Source organism: Pyrus communis, chromosome 16, assembly GCF_041283825.1.
Source record: "Pyrus communis isolate YQ-2024b chromosome 16, ASM4128382v1, whole genome shotgun sequence".
Lineage (NCBI taxonomy): Eukaryota > Viridiplantae > Streptophyta > Magnoliopsida > Rosales > Rosaceae > Pyrus > Pyrus communis.
In genome coordinates this window covers 13,069,860-13,088,111 of record NC_142580.1, presented here as the reverse complement: position 1 = coordinate 13,088,111, position 18,252 = coordinate 13,069,860, and the positions used below count along the sequence as shown (strand labels likewise).

Sequence of the window (18,252 nt, the reverse complement as noted above, 5' to 3'; positions counted from 1 at the left end):
AAAGAATTTGTAATCCTTTTAGAAAAACATATGTATATAATATAATACATGTAAGAGAATTAGTGCATTCCTATAACAAGTTGGAGATGGACTGGAAGCAAAAGTCGTTATGTTCCACTATGAGGAGAAAGAAATGTATAACCAAACTCTGTAAAGCAAGCAAATGAAAATTACTAAATGAGAATTTGAAAATAATAAATGAGAATTTGCAATGCGCCTATGTCGTAAGTACAACTTTAGGATTAATAATTAGATTAAGGCAGATTTCCATTATATAAATCATGTACCAATTGCCATCTATGACGACTTCTTATCCCTTCAAACTTTCTCTCTACCTTAGCTAGCTAGCTATGAACTTGATGATATTATCATGATGTCAATCAATTTAATCATTGAATCACTACTTTTATTTCAAATGGTAGCTACAAGCAAACTTGATGATATTATCATGATGTCAATCAATTTAATCATTCCATGTACTTAAGCTTTCAATTTGCTTTGAGAACTATTAAATGTAATGAACTTTGGTATTGCCCTTGTTCCCTTAATCTGTATATTGCCTTTGTTTCCTATATCTTCTCTGCAACCTATTGGAGTCTACGTGAGAAATGGCTCATTTCTTATGTTTCACATGGCAGCTCATTTAGAACAAAGAGGGTGTGCTTTACCACAAGGATATTTGTCTTGCAAAGTAATACTTTCCCATCCAAAAGTTTGGTACATCCTGAAGTCCTCTCATGTTTTCAATTGCTCTAATTTATTATTACTTGGTCTTCTTTGAGTTCTATTTCCCTCCAAAATGCTAGTGCTTTGCTTTCTCATGTTTCTTGCTTCGAACATTACTAGTGAACAACGACTGATTCCTGAACATTTCTTCAACTATCAAGGGGGCGCTTGGGAGGTATTGACATGTAGGTGTAGATTTTTTGTCCCCAAGTGTCTATCTTTGCTTTCTCTTTTTGAGAAGAACTTGTTGCTTTTCAATGATATGGTATTGTGATTGATGGGAGCAAAGCAAATGTGAGGATGAATTATAATTGCTATTTAATACTTGTTTGTGACATGTGGTTTACTAGATGTCACTTGGTTCCATTTTCTATTCTAGTTTTCTCTGCTTCTGGGATTTTTTTTTTTTTTTTTTTTTTTGGGTTAGTAGATATAGTGGACTGGGATTGGTTACACAGTGCTGACCATAACTTCCCTTATCCAATTTTGAGCTAATTTATTGATAAGGATTCCATATGCATACATCTCCTTTCTGTTTCCCCACTCTAAAAAATCAGATACCTCTCTACATTTTGCTATTGACTGGTTTAGACTGGTTGATGCCCTTGTTGACATCCAAGTTCTGTCTTGTATGTGAGTCGAAAAGGAATTTGTTGGGTGGCATCTTTTTTACTATTTTCTTCTTTCCACATGTTTCTTGTGTGAACTTTACAAGAACCTCTTTTGATTGATTTTCTTCAAGTACTACTACCTCTATCTTTTATGTTCCGTGTAATTTTCAAACTTAGACCTCATGCCATCAAAATCACATGGATCATTCCACATGATTCATTTACTAAAACACTAGGATTTTCTTTGTGTATGAGCTAAACAGACAAAACATTGTAGGTTGAAAAAATATGAATGCAAAGACGTAGAATATTACTTTGTATTGATTGAATCGAATACCCATTACTTTGTATTTTTTTTCCCTGAAATGATTAGTTTCAAATGCAAGAAAGGATTAGTTTCTAATGTTATATTTTTATGGTTCAAAAAGTGTATAAATTTCGCAGTTGATCGTTCCTCGTCGGAGTATGATCAATGCTCCTCTCGCATTTTCAACAGCTACTGCTTCATCCATGAGTACTCCATTGATTGGGGAACCTACACCCCTTACTGAGGATACTCCTACGACGTCCTAGATTGCGGCCCAAGAAGCAGCCCGAGAAGCCCAGATTGTAGCCCAGTTATTGGCTAGGACGAGAAGACGAGTATGATTTTACAAGCCTTACATATGTCCAGCCTTTAAATCCCGATACCAACACCTGATCTTGCTCCATCTTCGACCTTCTAGCCACATCGCCCAGCCGATACCCAATAACCTGATGCATCAAATCTAGACGACTACTTGTTGTAGTTTTTTCTTTTATGTTCGGACATCTTGTATGTACATTTTCATATATTTTATAATTAAATACTTTTTCTTGGTTTATTAATTATTGTTTATAATTTAATTACAATATTTATAAAAAAATTAAATAAAAAATATTTTGTCAAAAAAAAAAAAGGGTTTGCGTAACGAAGGTGTAACCTGCATTGTGCAAAAGATCTTTGCGCGATGCGGGTTACTTCTTCGTCACACAAACCTTATTTTCACTACCTTTGCACGACGGTTTTCACGTGATTAAGTGATTGTTGGACTAATTTTCAGGCAACGTTTTTTTACTTTGTGCTACGACAATACCTACGTCATGCAAAGTGTTTTTTGTACTAGTGATCGAAATCCCTAGCTATGAACTTAATTACATACATGATCACAGAATATATAAATATGAAGAACAACATGAGTGAAATTAAAGTTTATAGAAGAAACCCTTGAAGCAATTCTAATGTGGAACTCCTTTAAAAACAGTGTAGCTGCGTGGTTCCCTTGATGGCAGCAGATGGTGAAGGGAAATAGGGTTTTGTTTATAGAAGAAAGGCCAAAAAAAAGATAAGAGAGAGCGAGCTTTGTGCATCCACAAGAGGGAGCTTGTGTAAAAATGGCTGAAAAGCTAGATTTTATAAGTAAAAGCAGCTGTTATAGAATACCAACACAACTCAATAATTGAGCCTTTATTTCAAACCTTTTTTTTGTTTTCTGTTATTGGTCTCTTAAAAGGCCATATTCATCACCATATTCAATTGTTCACTTTAAATCTCTCTCTACAATAAAATCCTTATTGAATTCTCCACTTTTAGCACCATTTTGCCTTATTTGCCCTCAAATGACTCTAAAATACAATTAACTGCACGTTAACACAAAAGAGGGTAAAACACAATCAATTTAACTCAAAAATATCACAAAGAGACTAGGAATAGAATGGTATAGATGCATGATATATATAAGTTATCAAATACCCCCAAACCTAGTTTTTGCTAGTCCTCAAGCAAAACTAGAACTAAAAATAAACAAAACAAAGAAAAATCTAGCTAGACCATCTTCGATGGTTAAGTGATTGCACTGAGCAAGTGAAACAAGCCTTTAAACCTCTAGTTGTCCCTAGTAGGGGGAGTTGTGTCTCCTGAGGGTTTACAGTGATGACGTCCACAAACATTTATAGACTCTGCAAACAAATTGGTTAAAGCATACTTGAAACAAACTAATAATAATCAATGAAAGCTTAGTCCTACGTTTAAACTAAAAGTTTGTCACTCCAATGAATCGTATCATGTGTGTAGTGTAAAACCATAACTCTATGACTCATGATTTCAAAGACACCATACTCAAATGCCTAAGATAGAATTCGTCTCAACTCTAGTCCTCACAGATTTCACTCAAAATTTTTACACATATCCTAATGTGTAGTCTCTTAACAAACATATGTGAGTGGAGTTATGTAAAAGTGAATCAAAATGCTCATATAGGAAATATGAAATAAAAGCACGATTTCTGAACAAGTCTCATGAAGGGAATCAAATACTAAGAATATGGATAGCACACATACTTACCAGCACCCATGAATACATCCCAAAGATCAACTCGGTCTTTCACAAGGTTTTAATGTAAGGCTTAGGCACGAGGCTATGAAAGACTAGATAGGAAATACTAGAGCTTGGGACATACCAAAGTGTCTTTGTTGTGAAATAAGCAGGCTCTTCACTTGAATTGGTCTTTGTTATTTGTTCTTGGTGTCCATGACCCATGTGTGGTAGTGAAAGGATTTGGAAATTACATCTTTGATTTTGTTTCTTTTCTTTATTTCTTTTTATTTGCAATTCCAACACATGTTACCTTGGTACACACCACATTCTTGATCTAGAGCTCAATCTATCTTTGTCTTCATCACTTTGGTATTCCCCAAACTATAAGGTATGGTTTAATGGGCTAAGATGGGTAGAGTTTGGTGTGGGTGATAAAAGAATTAGGTTAAAAGTATTTGGCTGTAACAAGGGTGAATGGAACACACAAAGGGATGGGAATTAGGCCTTGTAGTGGTTAAAACATGCAAAGCCTAACATCGTCTCAATTTCATTCATAGGTGATAACAAGCATATGGCATCTGCAACATAGGATTATTCTTAGCATTCAATCAAAAAGAAATAATTAGATCATTTGAAGTGAAACTGAAATAAAAAGATGGGAGCAGAAACACTTTAAACCCTTTCAAAGAAGCAAATAGGTTCAAAATAGCTCGCTAGTGTAGTCTTCACTATTCTTCTTCCAAAATTTGAGCATGATACTTTAACCATAATAAATCAAAAAGTACTAGCCTTGTGAAAAAAATTATGATACAAAACATTTTCATGACAACACCATAGTCTTGATTGTAAACATAGCCCTCATATACATTCACATTAGTAAGCAAAAGCAAATTTTAGCCAAAAACTAAAATCAAACAGAAAATTTCAACCACACAGCTAAACCTACACTAAGCATTGTCCTCAATGCGTAAAAAACGAATGAAATGTAGTAATGCAGCAAGACAAAGAGCGCAAAGAATTAAAGTAAAATGAAAACTAAAAGAAAACAAATAAAAGAAAGAACACAAACCCAGCTAGGTTGCCTCCTAGCAAGCGCTTTATTTAATGTCTAAGCAAGACATGGTACCATGATAGATGAACGCCTAGGGTGGCAGGAAATCAAGGTACCTCCGAACCTTGGTTGGAAGAAGTGGTTTCTTTCAAGGGACTTTGAATATGGTGCGTTGAATTTCCAAAAGAACTTTGTTGTGATGGCGTTTTAGTCTCTCCTTGTGAAGAACCATATCCTCAAAAATCGTTGAAGATGTGGCTGGACCAATGATTTCAATGGATGAGTTCTTAGCTACTAAGGATGAACGAAATTCATTCAAGGCAGCAAGCTCATCGTCCAACTCTGAATCTTCTTTCATATGGTGAATGGGCAGCAATGATTTGTCGTCGTCTAACCTTCAATTCATTTTCCTCTTGATTTGGTAGCCAATCATCTTCCAAGACTCCAAACATGGCACCTAAAAAGATGTAAAACAACATGGAGAATCTGACATAGAATTTGAAAAACATTCAATTGAATTAGAAGACTAAGGAAGAGCTTCAAACACTCATCATGCTTTTGTTTGACAAATCTCCTTGGAAAAGGAATTGGTGGAACATATAGCTTGGGAGGAGTGTAAAGCTCTTCATCTTCGTAAAACTCAAGAACCTCACTATGAAAATATGCACAGCAATCTTCCTTTGGTTGTTCCTCTTTTTCTTTTTCATAATCACCACCGGATTGTTGTTCATTTAAAGCTTGGACAATCTGATCCGCTTGAATTTTCAACTTAGTTAGTGCTATGAAGTGGTTCTGAATAGTGCTACTCGTTGATTGTTGAAATTGCAAATTGTTTTGAGCAAGTAGCTTCAAAAGTATCCTCTAAAGAATTGTAAAAAGAGTCATGTTGTGGTGGATGTGCAAATTCTTGATTTGGAGCTTCCATGTTGTTCCAAGGGTCATGATAAAGGTTCCTCCATATTGGTCTATATGTGTTTGACAATGGTTGCAGTGGCCCTTGGTTAGGTGTGAGTGTTTTCGGACAAACGTAGAAAATTCATCTCTCATTGGACATAATTGAAGAGGATGGCTGGTCTGACCACATAAAGGACATACACCATACATCATATTATACCACTTGAAATCAAAACAAACTAAATTAAAAATATAAAAAAAAAATCTAAATTAATAAAACAAAAACATATAGGGTTTATAAAGAAAGCAATTAGAGGAGACTAAACACCAAAATTTTGTTGTGTTCCTTTCAAATGCAAATATAAGGATAATATAATGGCACAAGTAAGGGTGTCATACCACAAGGACTTATTAGACCTGTATAAGTTACTAACTTTATGTAAAACCTAACTAAACAATGAAACTAAAAATTTGATTTTGGATTTTTGTTTGAAAAGTAAAGTAACTTGAAATGCTAAAAAATGTAAATATGAATGATAGATTGATGGAACTAAGGATACCGATTTCACCTTTACAAGCCAACTCCATGAAAATTAAGTCAAACGTACTCAGCTCTCCAATTTGCAACTAGGGTTCGTTTTACTTATTTATGATCATCCATTTGATGTGTGGTTGTGATTAAGTACTCCTAATCTGCAACCTAGTTGTGATGTTCAACTTAGATTACCAATTAAGAATCCATTAAGAATAATAAAACTTCAAAGAACCAAAGAAATCACATGGCAGGATGTTTGCATAGCAGTTTCTTCATTCATTCACATGTCCACCAAGATTAAGCATGATGTGTACTATAATCTTGATCAAATAATATGTGGGAAACCCTAATGGTGATCAAACATTAAGATAAACAAACAAATTAAACTATAAAATCAGTGAATGAAACAAGAAAACATATTAGTAATTGAATACTTCAACTTAATAACATAGAGTAGTTTTGCGAGGCTACATCTAAATCCCCAGCTATGAACTTAATTATACAACATGATAACATAATATATAAATATGAAGAACAATATGAGTGAAATTAAAGTTCATAGAAGAAACCTCCTAAAGCAATTCTCATGTGGAACTCCTTCAAGAACAGTGTGGCTGGGTGGTTTCTTTGATGGCAGTAAATGATGAAGGGAAATAGGGTTTTGTTTCTAGAAGAAAAGCCAAAGAAAGAGAAGAGAGTGCTCTGGGCAGCCCCAAGATGGGGCTTGTGTAAAAGTGACTGAAAGATAGATTTTATAAGGTAAAAGTGGTTGTTACAGAATGGAAACACATCTCAATAATTGAGCCTTTATTTCAAATTTTTTTTTTTTTTTTTACTGTTATTGGTCTCTTAAGGTGCCATATTCATCACCATATTCAATTGTTCACTTTGAATCTCTCTACAATAAAATCCTTATTGAATTCTCCACTTTCAACACCATTTTGCCTCATTTGCCCTCAAATGGACTTTAAAATACAATTAACTGCACATTAATAAAAGAGGGTAAACGCAACCAATTTAACTCAAAAATATCACAAAGAGACTAGGAATGAATGGTATAGATGCATGAAATATATGAGTTATCAGGGACAATATCGATGTGGTTGGAAGTGGGCATTTGGCTCATCTCTTTGATAATCTGACAAAGTATCAGAACCAAAAAGCAGGTTTGTACTGTCACATGATGGGTGGGTCCCTTGGCCCCACGAGATGATGGTGGGTCCCTTGGCCCCGTGTGTTGGATGAGTTCCCTTGGCTCCACATGGTTGCTAATTATTTTGTTGAAATATCCTACATCGGCTAGAGACATGAAAGAGGAGTTTGAATATCCCAACCCCATTACCAAGGCCTTTTGGGCTACAATCTTGCATCTATCGGACTGTGCAAATGATAATTAACAAGTTGAGGACGATATCAATGTTTTGAAAATAAATCTTTAGCTCGTCTCTCTGATAACTTGACATATTTTTGGAGTGCAAATATCTGTGTTTTTATGCTCTATCCCTCAAGCTCAATGCTAATGCCTAATAGGCTTTTTGTTCTTTTGGGAGAGAATGGTTAATTATTATTTATTACTGCACTAGCTGCATGCATGTCTCACACCAAGTCAAAATACAAGCAAGAGGAAGGGTGATTTTTTCCTTTCTTTAGATATCAATTTGGAATAGTGCATGTTACTCCCACTGTTTTTATTTCGAAGACAAAGGTTTTTGGTAACAATTCTAGGAGCATTTAGCTAGCTATTTTTCTTTCCCTAAATGAATATTAAGGAAAAGGAAATAGAAACTAGAAAAAGCAATGTTATGGGGTCACGGGTCATTTTATTGTCTATCAATTTGTTTGTTAACTACAAACATGGCAAGCAAGAGACACACTCCTTCACCAACTGTAACTTCACGCTGCCGTTTAAAGTTTGCAGCTTTCGCATAGAAGCTTCGTGTCACAATAGTGTAAAGGGGGAGGCTTCAGCTGGTTTGCAGCTTCAGCCCATCAACCCACAAGATCAAAACCTTCAATCTCTTTAGGCACCATGAACTACCGCTACATAGATTGCATATCGATAACTCCCACATGACGCGTTAAGCGATGCGAAATCCGAGTTGATGCATCTGTGGTACCTCAAGGCCGCTGGCCCTTCATCAGACGTTACAAGTACATAATCAAGGTTGGTAAGTTTATTCATCCAGTGGTATTGGTGGTAGCTACATATGGATTGAGGTCGGTTCGATTGATAATCATGTCCATGAATTGGTTTTTGGGTACCAACTACCAACCAGTCCATAATAATCTCAGCAAAAGATCATGCTCTACTGGCAGTATAGGATACCTGATGGCTTTCTAGGTTCTTTCTATCAATCATGTTAGGATATTATTGATTTAGATGTTATTGCATTCGTACAAGTTTTTTTAAGCGGGCTGACTTTATCCAAATGCTAATTACAACTTTGTGGTCCTTATCCCTAAGGTAGAAGGGGCTACCACCATTGCTTAGTATCGGCCAATTGCTCTTGCTAACTTTCTATTCAAAATTATTCTCAAGATTCTCGCTGATCGACATGGCCCTATTGCCACTCGCATAATTTCTTCTCATCAATTGGCATTTTTTTAAGGGTTGACGTATTTCTGATTGCATTGGCCTAGTTTCAGAAGGGTTCAATTTTATGGATAAAAAGGCAATTCTTGGTAATGTGGACATAAAAGATGACTTTCTATGCCTCTCGCGTATATCGCGAAGGAAGTGTAGTTGCAGACAAATTTGCTAACATGGGTTTGTCTTCTCCAACTTTGGTATAGCATGATTCTCGTCCAATGGCGCTTCATGCCGCTTTTTTTTTCTAACTATGTTGGCTTTCCTGGTTTCCACTTCTCAAATTAATGTGCATTTCTGCATACATGTTTGTCTAACTTTCTTGTTTTATTTTTTCTTAACCTTGTGATGTTCCTTGTTCTATTTTGTAGGTTTAGACCTTCAGGTTCGGCTTTAGAGGGGTTAGGTTTTATGTCTCCCCCTCTTTTCCTTGCATCTTTATTGTTTTTGTTTTTAGAAGGTTAAGGTTCATATCCTCTTTTCTTTTCATGTATTTTTTTAATTTTTTTTCTTGTATGAGGGGTTAGCTTTATGCCCCCTCCCCAAAAAAACAAATTAGGCGTATCATTTTTTTTATAAATAAAACTCCCCTCGTACCGTCAAGGTTTTTTTTTTTTTTTTTATAAAAAAAAAAAAAAGAAAAAAAACACCCCCCCGTTTGGTACTCAAAGTTCAAAGTTTAATATTGAAAATTGTTTTTAAGTTAAATACCAAATTTTATGAAAAAAATGTTCTAAAGAGAAATTAATCAAAGTTATTTTAAGAATGATCAAAATCATTGACCAAGCAGACCCTAAATTATTTACATGAATTCCCTCTTCCCCTTTATTTTATCACACTATTGTTTATGTACAAACTAGTTTTTATATTTTGTATAATGACATTTTACACTATCATACACAAATTTCCAGTCTTAATTGTTGCCAGATAATCAAAGGCGATTCCAGTAGTGTTTAGTGTGTTCTTGAAAACTAAAAGCAGTTTTGGATGCTTTCCCCCGAAGCTTCGGGCCAGTTTGGGAGTGTGATTCATCATTCTAGGAGGACCCTCCAACACTCACTCTAGGAAAAGTGCTTCCCCTCAGAAGTGATTTTGACGGGAGCTTTTTAAAGTGCTTTTTCAACAAGATTCATGAATTTCTAATAAAATATTTGGTAGACTTCTCACGAGCATAAATGACTAGTACTTTATACAAAAGCATTCCAAAACAGGCTCCCAATCACCACATGGAGCACCAACAAACGCTCTCTGGTACCGCACATGTTCACAACCTACTGCTAAGTTGCTACCTAGTTGCAGATTACCCTGAACAACCAAATTTATAACCAGTAAACATGGGCAGCCAAACACCAAACTCCTAATATATAGAACAATAATTTGGAGGCTTTTTTGAGTCACCTGTTCGTCGTAAATCGCAGAAATAGCTACCAAGAAAATTACAAACCCTACTCGTACAACCGGCTGCAATGATTCCAGGGCAATCCCAAACACTTTGGCCCAAAAGAAATAAAATAACTTAGGAATACATCATTGGGACATAAAATTATGAGGTTTGCTATAGATTATGATTACTCAAAAGTTCAACCTAGGATTTCTAAGTTTCGGAGTTTGTATGAGTTTTGCTGTGCTCCAGTATCAATTCGTAGAGGTTGTCGGCTGTAGGACGATTCTCCGGATTCTCCTCCGTACATTGGTAAAACAAGTCAACAAGAAATCTCAGTGTGTCTAAGTCAGCCTCTGTTCCATCAAGTTCTGCGCCCGCTTGAGTCATTACTGGCTCATTCAACGACCGAAACACCTCCAAGTCATCCGTTAAATTTGGTCGTTTTCCCTTCTGCACGAAACAAACAAGAAGCAGCAGATTACTTCAGAAGTAACAAAACATTGAATGTACAATTTCATTAAACGATACACAGGCAACCTAAAAAGATTAGCTAACGCTCTCGACAGTCTACATGCTTGATTGAGTCTTAATGCCAAGCCAACTTATGCTGTGGAATAATGAAGCAACATTATATGAGAATAACATATTCACTTTCTCACTTCACTGACAGGAATAGAAATCTGGTTCAACAAACAACTATTGATGTATTCCACGAATGCAGCATGTACGAATTCAAATCAACAAAAGTATGGAGACCTCAAAATCTTACAAATAAATCCCACTACTCATTCATATTACACATTCTCTAACAATCCATACAAAATTGTCCATAAAATAGAGATAGAACAAGAGGAGTAGTACCGTCAGAAGTTCATGAATCTCCAAGTCAGGTACTCCTAAGTACGGAATTTGCAAAGTCAACATTTCCAACAGCAAGCACCCAAATGACCAGATATCAATTTCCTGTTACCAAAAGGGAAACAAACTTAACAACACAAAAAAGCAAAGTGACACAAATTTAAGATAGAAAAAAGCTACAATATTGGTGTTGGAACCCTTGGAACCATCTCGGACTCCAATGGGAACGTTTTTTTTTTTTAGATAGATTGATTTCATGCAGTGCTATTTGTGGTTGTCCTAGCTTTAAAACAGTTGTTTGTCAACAAAAGATATGCTCGATTATACTAACTAGATCCTATTCTAACATATTTCAAAAGAAAACTTGTCTATAACTTAATGAACATATTAAATGAACACTTCAATGCATATCTATATCATTTTGTACACAAATAGTTCACTACCAAACAGATGTAAAAGAGGTACAGATCAGAGAATAAATCAATGATTAGAAATATGTGACAAACTGACCAGAGGAGGAACTTACCAATCCATAAATATTTTGTTCATGCACTGCTCGCAAAACCTCTGGGGCCATCCAGCGAGGTGTTCCAGCACAAACATTAGCAGAAGGTATTCCAACGTGGGCAATGCAGCACGTATGCAAGTAAGATCGAAGGGGAATTGCCCTATCAAAATCACAGAGCTTCACAACAGGTGTTCCATCAGCTCTCTTTCTATCCAGATCAATCAATATGTTTGCACTTTTTATGTCCCGGTGAATAATGTGCTTTGAATGCAGCTCCACCAGTGCACATGCAACATTTTTAGCAATGCGCAAAGCTAACTCCACTGGGAGATGCTTCTCACCAGCTTTTGATAACTTTTCTATATAATTCTGTCAGATGATGGGGATGAAAATATTAAAAAAAAAAATACAAGTCAACCCTAGCAAAATTAAACCTGAAACTTTACGATCTACAGTTGAATTCACCTGTAAGGAACCCCCTTTTATGTCCTCCATCCAAATTATAGACTGCAATATACGATGCTCACTATTACCATCTCCAGGAGGAACCCACTTGGAAGATATCTGATGTCCATACATTTCCACTATGCAAGGGTGTTTCAAAGCACCTAAAATCCTTATTTCCCCTAAGCAGTTGTAGTCAAAGTTCCTAATTTCATCCGTTGAAGTTCCATATACCACAGAAGTACGCATCTGCAGCATCCACAAGCAAACAAAAGCAAAATTTAGATCATTAATTGTAGTAACAAGCCTAGGAATTTTCAGACCTATCAAATAATTGCCAGCACAGCCAACTACTTAAGGCCTGAAAATAGCTCCAAAGTTTTCCGGCCGGACAACGGATTAAACTTCAAGAAACACACCTTTCCTGCTGCCTCATTTGATCCATATTTGCGCCGGACGAGAGAAGTAACAGAGTTTTTCAGAGTTTCATCACAAGAGGGCATAGAATGTAAGGAGGTAGGAGCAGGGCTGTTTCGAATTGGAAGATAAACTTTGGTCCGACTGAGAGGAATATACCTGCCATCACAAATTGAATTTACACACAAAGTCTCAGCAACAAATATCCTCTAAGAAATAAACATATTATGCCATATTTTTGGTATGTAATAAAATTTATATTCGAAAAAATCACCATATGTTTTACCACCGAAGCAGGCAAAATTAGTTTGGTATTGCAAATACAGTGACCCAGAACATGAATAAGCTCTAAAAAAACATTTTACTGTATTCAGAGCATCTTCAATAGTGAAGAATTACCAAGATCATTTACATGATATACTGACCTACAATAATATTCGGGATCCGTCTCCGCTCTTATATCATGTGGACGACATGCATCAACTAACATTCGAATCTCTTTGGCACCTCTCTTGATTAATACAATATTCCACGCATGTGGCATGAAATCCAAATAACCCCTAATCAGCTCACAAGGTACTCGAGGCTCCACCCAATCACAAAGATACTACAGAAATAAAGTTTCATCAGATTAGAATACCAAATTAATACCTATTGCAAATAATAGACATCGGTACAAATAATAAATGATAAATTTAATACAAGAATAACCTTCAATAGCAATGCTCTATGCCGACACACACCAAACTGCAAGGTTCCAATGGGAACTACAATGGAATTTCGTCGTGCTTTGATAGAATGAAGAGATTTCTCACAGACATCAGAAAAAATGATATCTTCAACATTCTTTACAACTGGTTTAGTGGACAAACTAATAAAGCCCTTGTTTCCAGTTGGGCAGGTGCAAACAAAAGGCTTCTTGTAGTCTGAAAGAGGATTAGCTTTTCGTGACCATTCAACAAGAGCACTCCTATCACTCCCCCCAAAGTGATCTGATACAAACAGAGCAAGTAGTGATGCAATCTGCAGCATATCAGCCTTATTTCCATCCGTATTTAAACGATTCACCAATTCTTGGGCAGAACATAAAATTACATCCAACTCTTTATCCCATTGCCTGGAGATAAATTAAACGATACGACCATTATCAGTAGAAAACCAAGAGGACAGCAAATACGTGTCAACATAAACGACTTGCATAAATAATAACCTGTCCAAGAGAATGACTTCACGTGAGTCAAGACAGAACTTTTCATCATAGAGTTCTAGTGGCATGAATGGCCTGTCACGCCCTGCATCGTAAAAGCCATCTGAAAGATGGTCCTCAGTGCTGCAAACTGAGATGTCATTATATTTCCGAGACAAGTTTGAACTATTAGAACTGTATCTAGGATGTTTGGGCTGTCTCGGATTATCAAGGCACCCATCAGGGTGCCTTTTGGGTTGACAAATACTTTTTGATGTATCTGAAGATGAACCTTCATCTTCCTCACCATAAACCCGTTGATTGGGGGCCGACGATGCATCAAACTCACAACAATCCTTTTCATCACTTTCATCTACTGCACTAGAGTCTGGACTCACTGATGAGGAATTTCCTACAGAATGCTCCTTCAAACTCATATCATGGCACACAACATTTTCACTTTGCACTTCCCTAGATGGTAAATCTTTCTCAACATCATCGTCCAGATTGATAATGACTGATGCACCTTCAGGGTAAGATTCAGAAGCAAGAAGGTCAGGGTTGCCTGGTTTGCATTCTCCATCTTCCTTCACATGTAACTGCTTGGAAAGATCAAGACCTTTCAACTTCCTGCTGTTGTTTAAGCGTTCTTGACGAGCTCTCTGCTGCAACCTATACCCTTGCTTCCTCCACCTACCTGACCTCCGAGTTGCACAGCACCTACTGGTAGATGAATGCGTGAAAATTAGACTTGCTGAGTTATGATGAAAGCCTGTAAACACATTAACAGTACGATATCACATACTAATATATATAATAGAGAGAATCAAGGAGAGAGCGTTGACTACCTAAAACTGAACACTAAATAAATTACATATGTAATTCCACAGCCTTACCTCTACGAAAATGGCTTTCATTATTTTTCTGAAGGGGGGTTTCATATACATCCATTTCAACAGAGGAAATGGAAATATCATCACTGTGTGTGTCCTTCCCACTTCCTTCCAAATTGCAACATATCCATGAGGGTATTTGACAGAAAGTGAGAAGCTTGTTGTACTGAACCATAGAAGATCACAAAACAAACCGTTAGGTTTACATATCATATTAAAAAAAAACAACTAAATAACAATTACTCTAAAAGAAAGTTAAGACTATACATAATACAATTCAAAAATAAAAGAAACCAAAAACCTAATTAATAAACCATGGCTTTGCAAGTGAACTTAAACACTGTTTGCAGAAGTAGAAACAAAATGAATTAGAACAGAATATGCACCATGGTTGTAAGAAACATGATCGCCTAAAACTTTAAAGTTTATGTTAAGGTTTTAAGTGGTTCAGCACAAAAAGAATAAGCACACAGCCATCATGAAGAGAGTAGCAGCAGAATATGATTTTCAGCAAGTTATAACGGATAGTATGTGGAATAAAATAAAATCTTGATCCAATGAATTAAGTGTTGGAATGTCATCAGTGGAAATAACAGATAGAAGAATACAAACCCTGAAAAGGAATACTTGACTATAATAATCCTAGTTTGTAGTAGTATGTAAGTACCTGAAGATTTAAAATCTGAAGGTTGTGCATCAAGTCAAGTTCAAGAGACCCTAGTGATGTCAACCTATTATTTGACAGGTCCATGATCTCCAACCTTTGCAAAGAGGACAAAGTCGAAGGTAATTCCACCAATTTATTATTAGCAACTTTTAACGATATCAAGTCATTTAAATTACTGATTTCAGCAGGCAAATTCTTCATCTTGTTGAATGAAAGATCTAGATATTCCAAAGTGTTTAAGCAGCCAATTTCTGGAGGGAGGTATCTGCAGTAAACACACCATAAAATGGATAAGTTAAAGTAGGTAACTATTTTTTCCATGGAAAAAAAAAATCCCATTCTTTATGATTTACTAGATGCCTAAATTACACAAACATAGACAACCATTTTAATGGTAATTACAATAATAAAAAACACAATTTCACTCAATAGCTAACCAAATAGCGATAATTAACAAGAAGATTACCAGATCCTTAAGTTCCAGACCACAAACAAAACTCCCATCAGTGTTTCATCAGAAAGATCGATTATTGAATAAGAAAATGTTCTTGAAGACATCATGTTACCAGTACATTAAACTTGCATAGAAACACCTCTACTACATATTAATATTATATCTTTCACCAATACAAAGGTCTCACTTTACAATCCCATTAATTATGATTTCTCTTCTTTATGTTACATTTCTGAGTGTTTGTTAGCAGTTGCATATCAGAGAGTTTGCAGAAACGGAATTGTATAACCATCAGAATGGTGAAACATGGATCACATACAAAGTTAAAAACTTTATATATCTCTTAAGAGAGAGACAAGAAACGTCTAGGGGTAAAAACCCAAGTAACTAATGAAGTCATCCTACTACATCATCTAGCCTATGATCCTTGCAGCTCGACTTCACTCCTTCCGAACGCATTCAAGCTCACTCACTAGCCAAAACACACAAATGCTGAAACCATTTAAGAGTTCAATTTCATGTGGGTTCATCTTTTACTAGTCAAAACAGCTCCAAAGAAAACCTTTGATAACATATGAACAATCTCACTGCCCATGCAGTCTACTTCACTATATAAAAACTTGAATCGAAATAACTCAAATGAAAAACACAGCAATCAGCGTTGTACTTGAGCAGAAAAAAAGCTTTACCTTATGGAGAAGTGACAAACAGAGAGCTTGGTGAGGCACTTGAGCCGAGCAATCTCGCTCAATATCTGAAACCCCGAAGGCCTCGTCGGCACTTTGGAAAGCTCAAGCTCCTTCAAGCCACTCAATTTATCCAACGGCAACCCACAAAACTCCGGCGACGACATCCTCACTTGCAAGCATTCCAAGCTCTCAAACTCCATTGCCGCTGAAGGCGAAAATAAATTAATCTCATTCCCAAAGAACTTCAGCGTCCTCAACCGCTTGTGAGAGCCAATCGACTTGGGCAATAAATTAAACACGTTTTTGTACAAATACAAAGCCCCGACATCCTCAGAATTCTCCCCAATCGAAAAGTCCAAGCTTTTGCCGGATATGTCGACAACCCTAGGGTCGTCGTCACCGTCGGCCGCGGCGCCGCCGTCTTCATCTTCGACAGTCGGATTGGAGGTTTCAGCTTCTGATTGCTCAGGTACCTTAGTGCTTTCGGGGGCAGCTTCGTCAGAATTGGGGACTTGCATTGATAATTGGAGCCGGAATCCGGGGAAAAAACGGGAATTTCTGAAGCGGGCAGGCTGAGAGATCTGTTGGGGAGGCGAGAAAATATAGGATTAATGGCATTGGAGGAAAAGAAATGAGAGGGAAAATCGAAAGAGGAGCGGGGAAGTAGACGGACCGCTCCTTTGGTGAATAATTTAGAGAGAGAAAAACCCTAGAAAACTCTGGAGCTTACAAATGAGTCCTTCTCACTCTAGTTTCCACGAAGCAAAAGGAGCCCTTTGCATCGGCCGCACTGTTATATATAGTTATATGTATAAATGGTCGATGCTTTCATTTCTTTTCTTTCAATTTGATTTTTTTTTTTTTTTTTTTTGAAGTACATTGCTGGTAAGCGATACAATGTACAGCTTTATTTGATATCGAATTCGTCATTTACAAGATTTTTTTAACTAAAAATAAGGCTTTTTAGCCAAAATAGTCCCTGAAATTTACATCACACGTCACTTTGGTCCCTAAGATTGAAAATCAATAGAAATGGTCTATGAGATTATTCACCATCCATTATTTTGATCATTCCGTTAAAAACTCTGTTAAGTGTCCCTGAGCTCTTCGCTGGAAGTTTGGGCAATTATCAAAGTTTCGTAACTCAATCGTTTCTTAACAAAATTTGATTCATAATATATCAAAATGAAGATGGGAAATTGTAGAACAAGATTATACATATTTGGAAGCCCACTGGTTGCTGGAGATGGCTGGAAAATAGCCTGAAAAGGTGACTGGTAGATGGAAAAAATGGAAAACTCGCCGGAAACTGAGTAAACTTTAAACGTTCATAACTTCTTTAATACTCAACGAAATCAGGTGACTAAAAAACAAAAATCATACTATTCAACGAGACGAAGAGAATGGTATCTTTCTCGATGGCTAATTTGCCATGATTTGACCCAAAAAAAGCTCGAAAGTGGCTAACTCGAGACCAAGATAGCCACTTTCGAGCCATTTTCTGGCCAAACCATGACGATTTAGTCATTGAGAAGGGTACCATTCTCTTCGGCTTGTCGAGAAGTATGATTTTCATCTTTGAATCACTCGATTTCTTTGAGCATTGAATAAGTTATGAACGTTTAAAGTTTACCCGATTTCCGGCGAGTTTTCCAATTTTTCCTTGGACCAGTCACATTTCAGACTATTTTCAGGCCATCTTCGACAATCATTAGGCTTCTAAATAAGTATAATCTTGTTCTACACTTTCCTATCTTCATTTTAATATATTATGGTTTGAATTTGGTTGAGAAGATTGAGTTACGAAGCTTTGAAAATTGCCCAAACTTTCGGCCAAGAGCTTTGAACACTTAACAGAGTTTTTAACAGAATGATCAAAATAATAGATGGTGAACAATCTCAGAAATCATTTTTATTGATTTTCAATTTCAATGACTAAAATGATGTGTTTTGTAAATCTCAAAAATTATTTTGATTAAAAAACCTAAAAAGAAATACTACAAAATCGTAGTA

The 18,252-nt window shown here is 36.3% G+C and overlaps 1 protein-coding gene across 1 annotated transcript; it reads right to left on the bottom strand.

The window, feature by feature from the left end:
* Positions 1-10,074: 10,074 nt before the first annotated feature.
* LOC137731380 (uncharacterized) lies at positions 10,075-17,050 on the bottom strand. Its single transcript, XM_068470489.2, has 11 exons — positions 16,240-17,050; positions 15,097-15,361; positions 14,433-14,595; positions 13,561-14,308; positions 13,062-13,467; positions 12,776-12,957; positions 12,353-12,509; positions 11,955-12,182; positions 11,508-11,858; positions 10,985-11,086; positions 10,075-10,573 (listed from the first exon to the last, which is right to left on the bottom strand). Exons 1-11 carry the CDS (start codon positions 16,755-16,757, stop codon positions 10,334-10,336), a joined length of 3,360 nt encoding a protein of 1,119 aa, XP_068326590.2. The 5' UTR covers positions 16,758-17,050; the 3' UTR covers positions 10,075-10,333.
* Between the last annotated feature and the right edge of the window lie 1,202 nt (positions 17,051-18,252).

What these genes read in the sequence shown, in the direction of transcription:
- LOC137731380 (XM_068470489.2), bottom strand. Translation starts at nt 16,757, where the DNA reads ATGCAAGTCCCCAATTCTGACGAAGCTGCCCCCGAAAGCACTAAGGTA. An exon ending in TAAAAGGGGGTTCCTTACAG is followed by an intron (nt 11,859 to 11,954) that starts GTGAATTCAACT and finishes ATCATCTGACAG; the next exon opens with AATTATATAGAAAAGTTATC. An exon ending in AGATTCATGAACTTCTGACG is followed by an intron (nt 10,574 to 10,984) that starts GTACTACTCCTC and finishes TGTTTCGTGCAG; the next exon opens with AAGGGAAAACGACCAAATTT.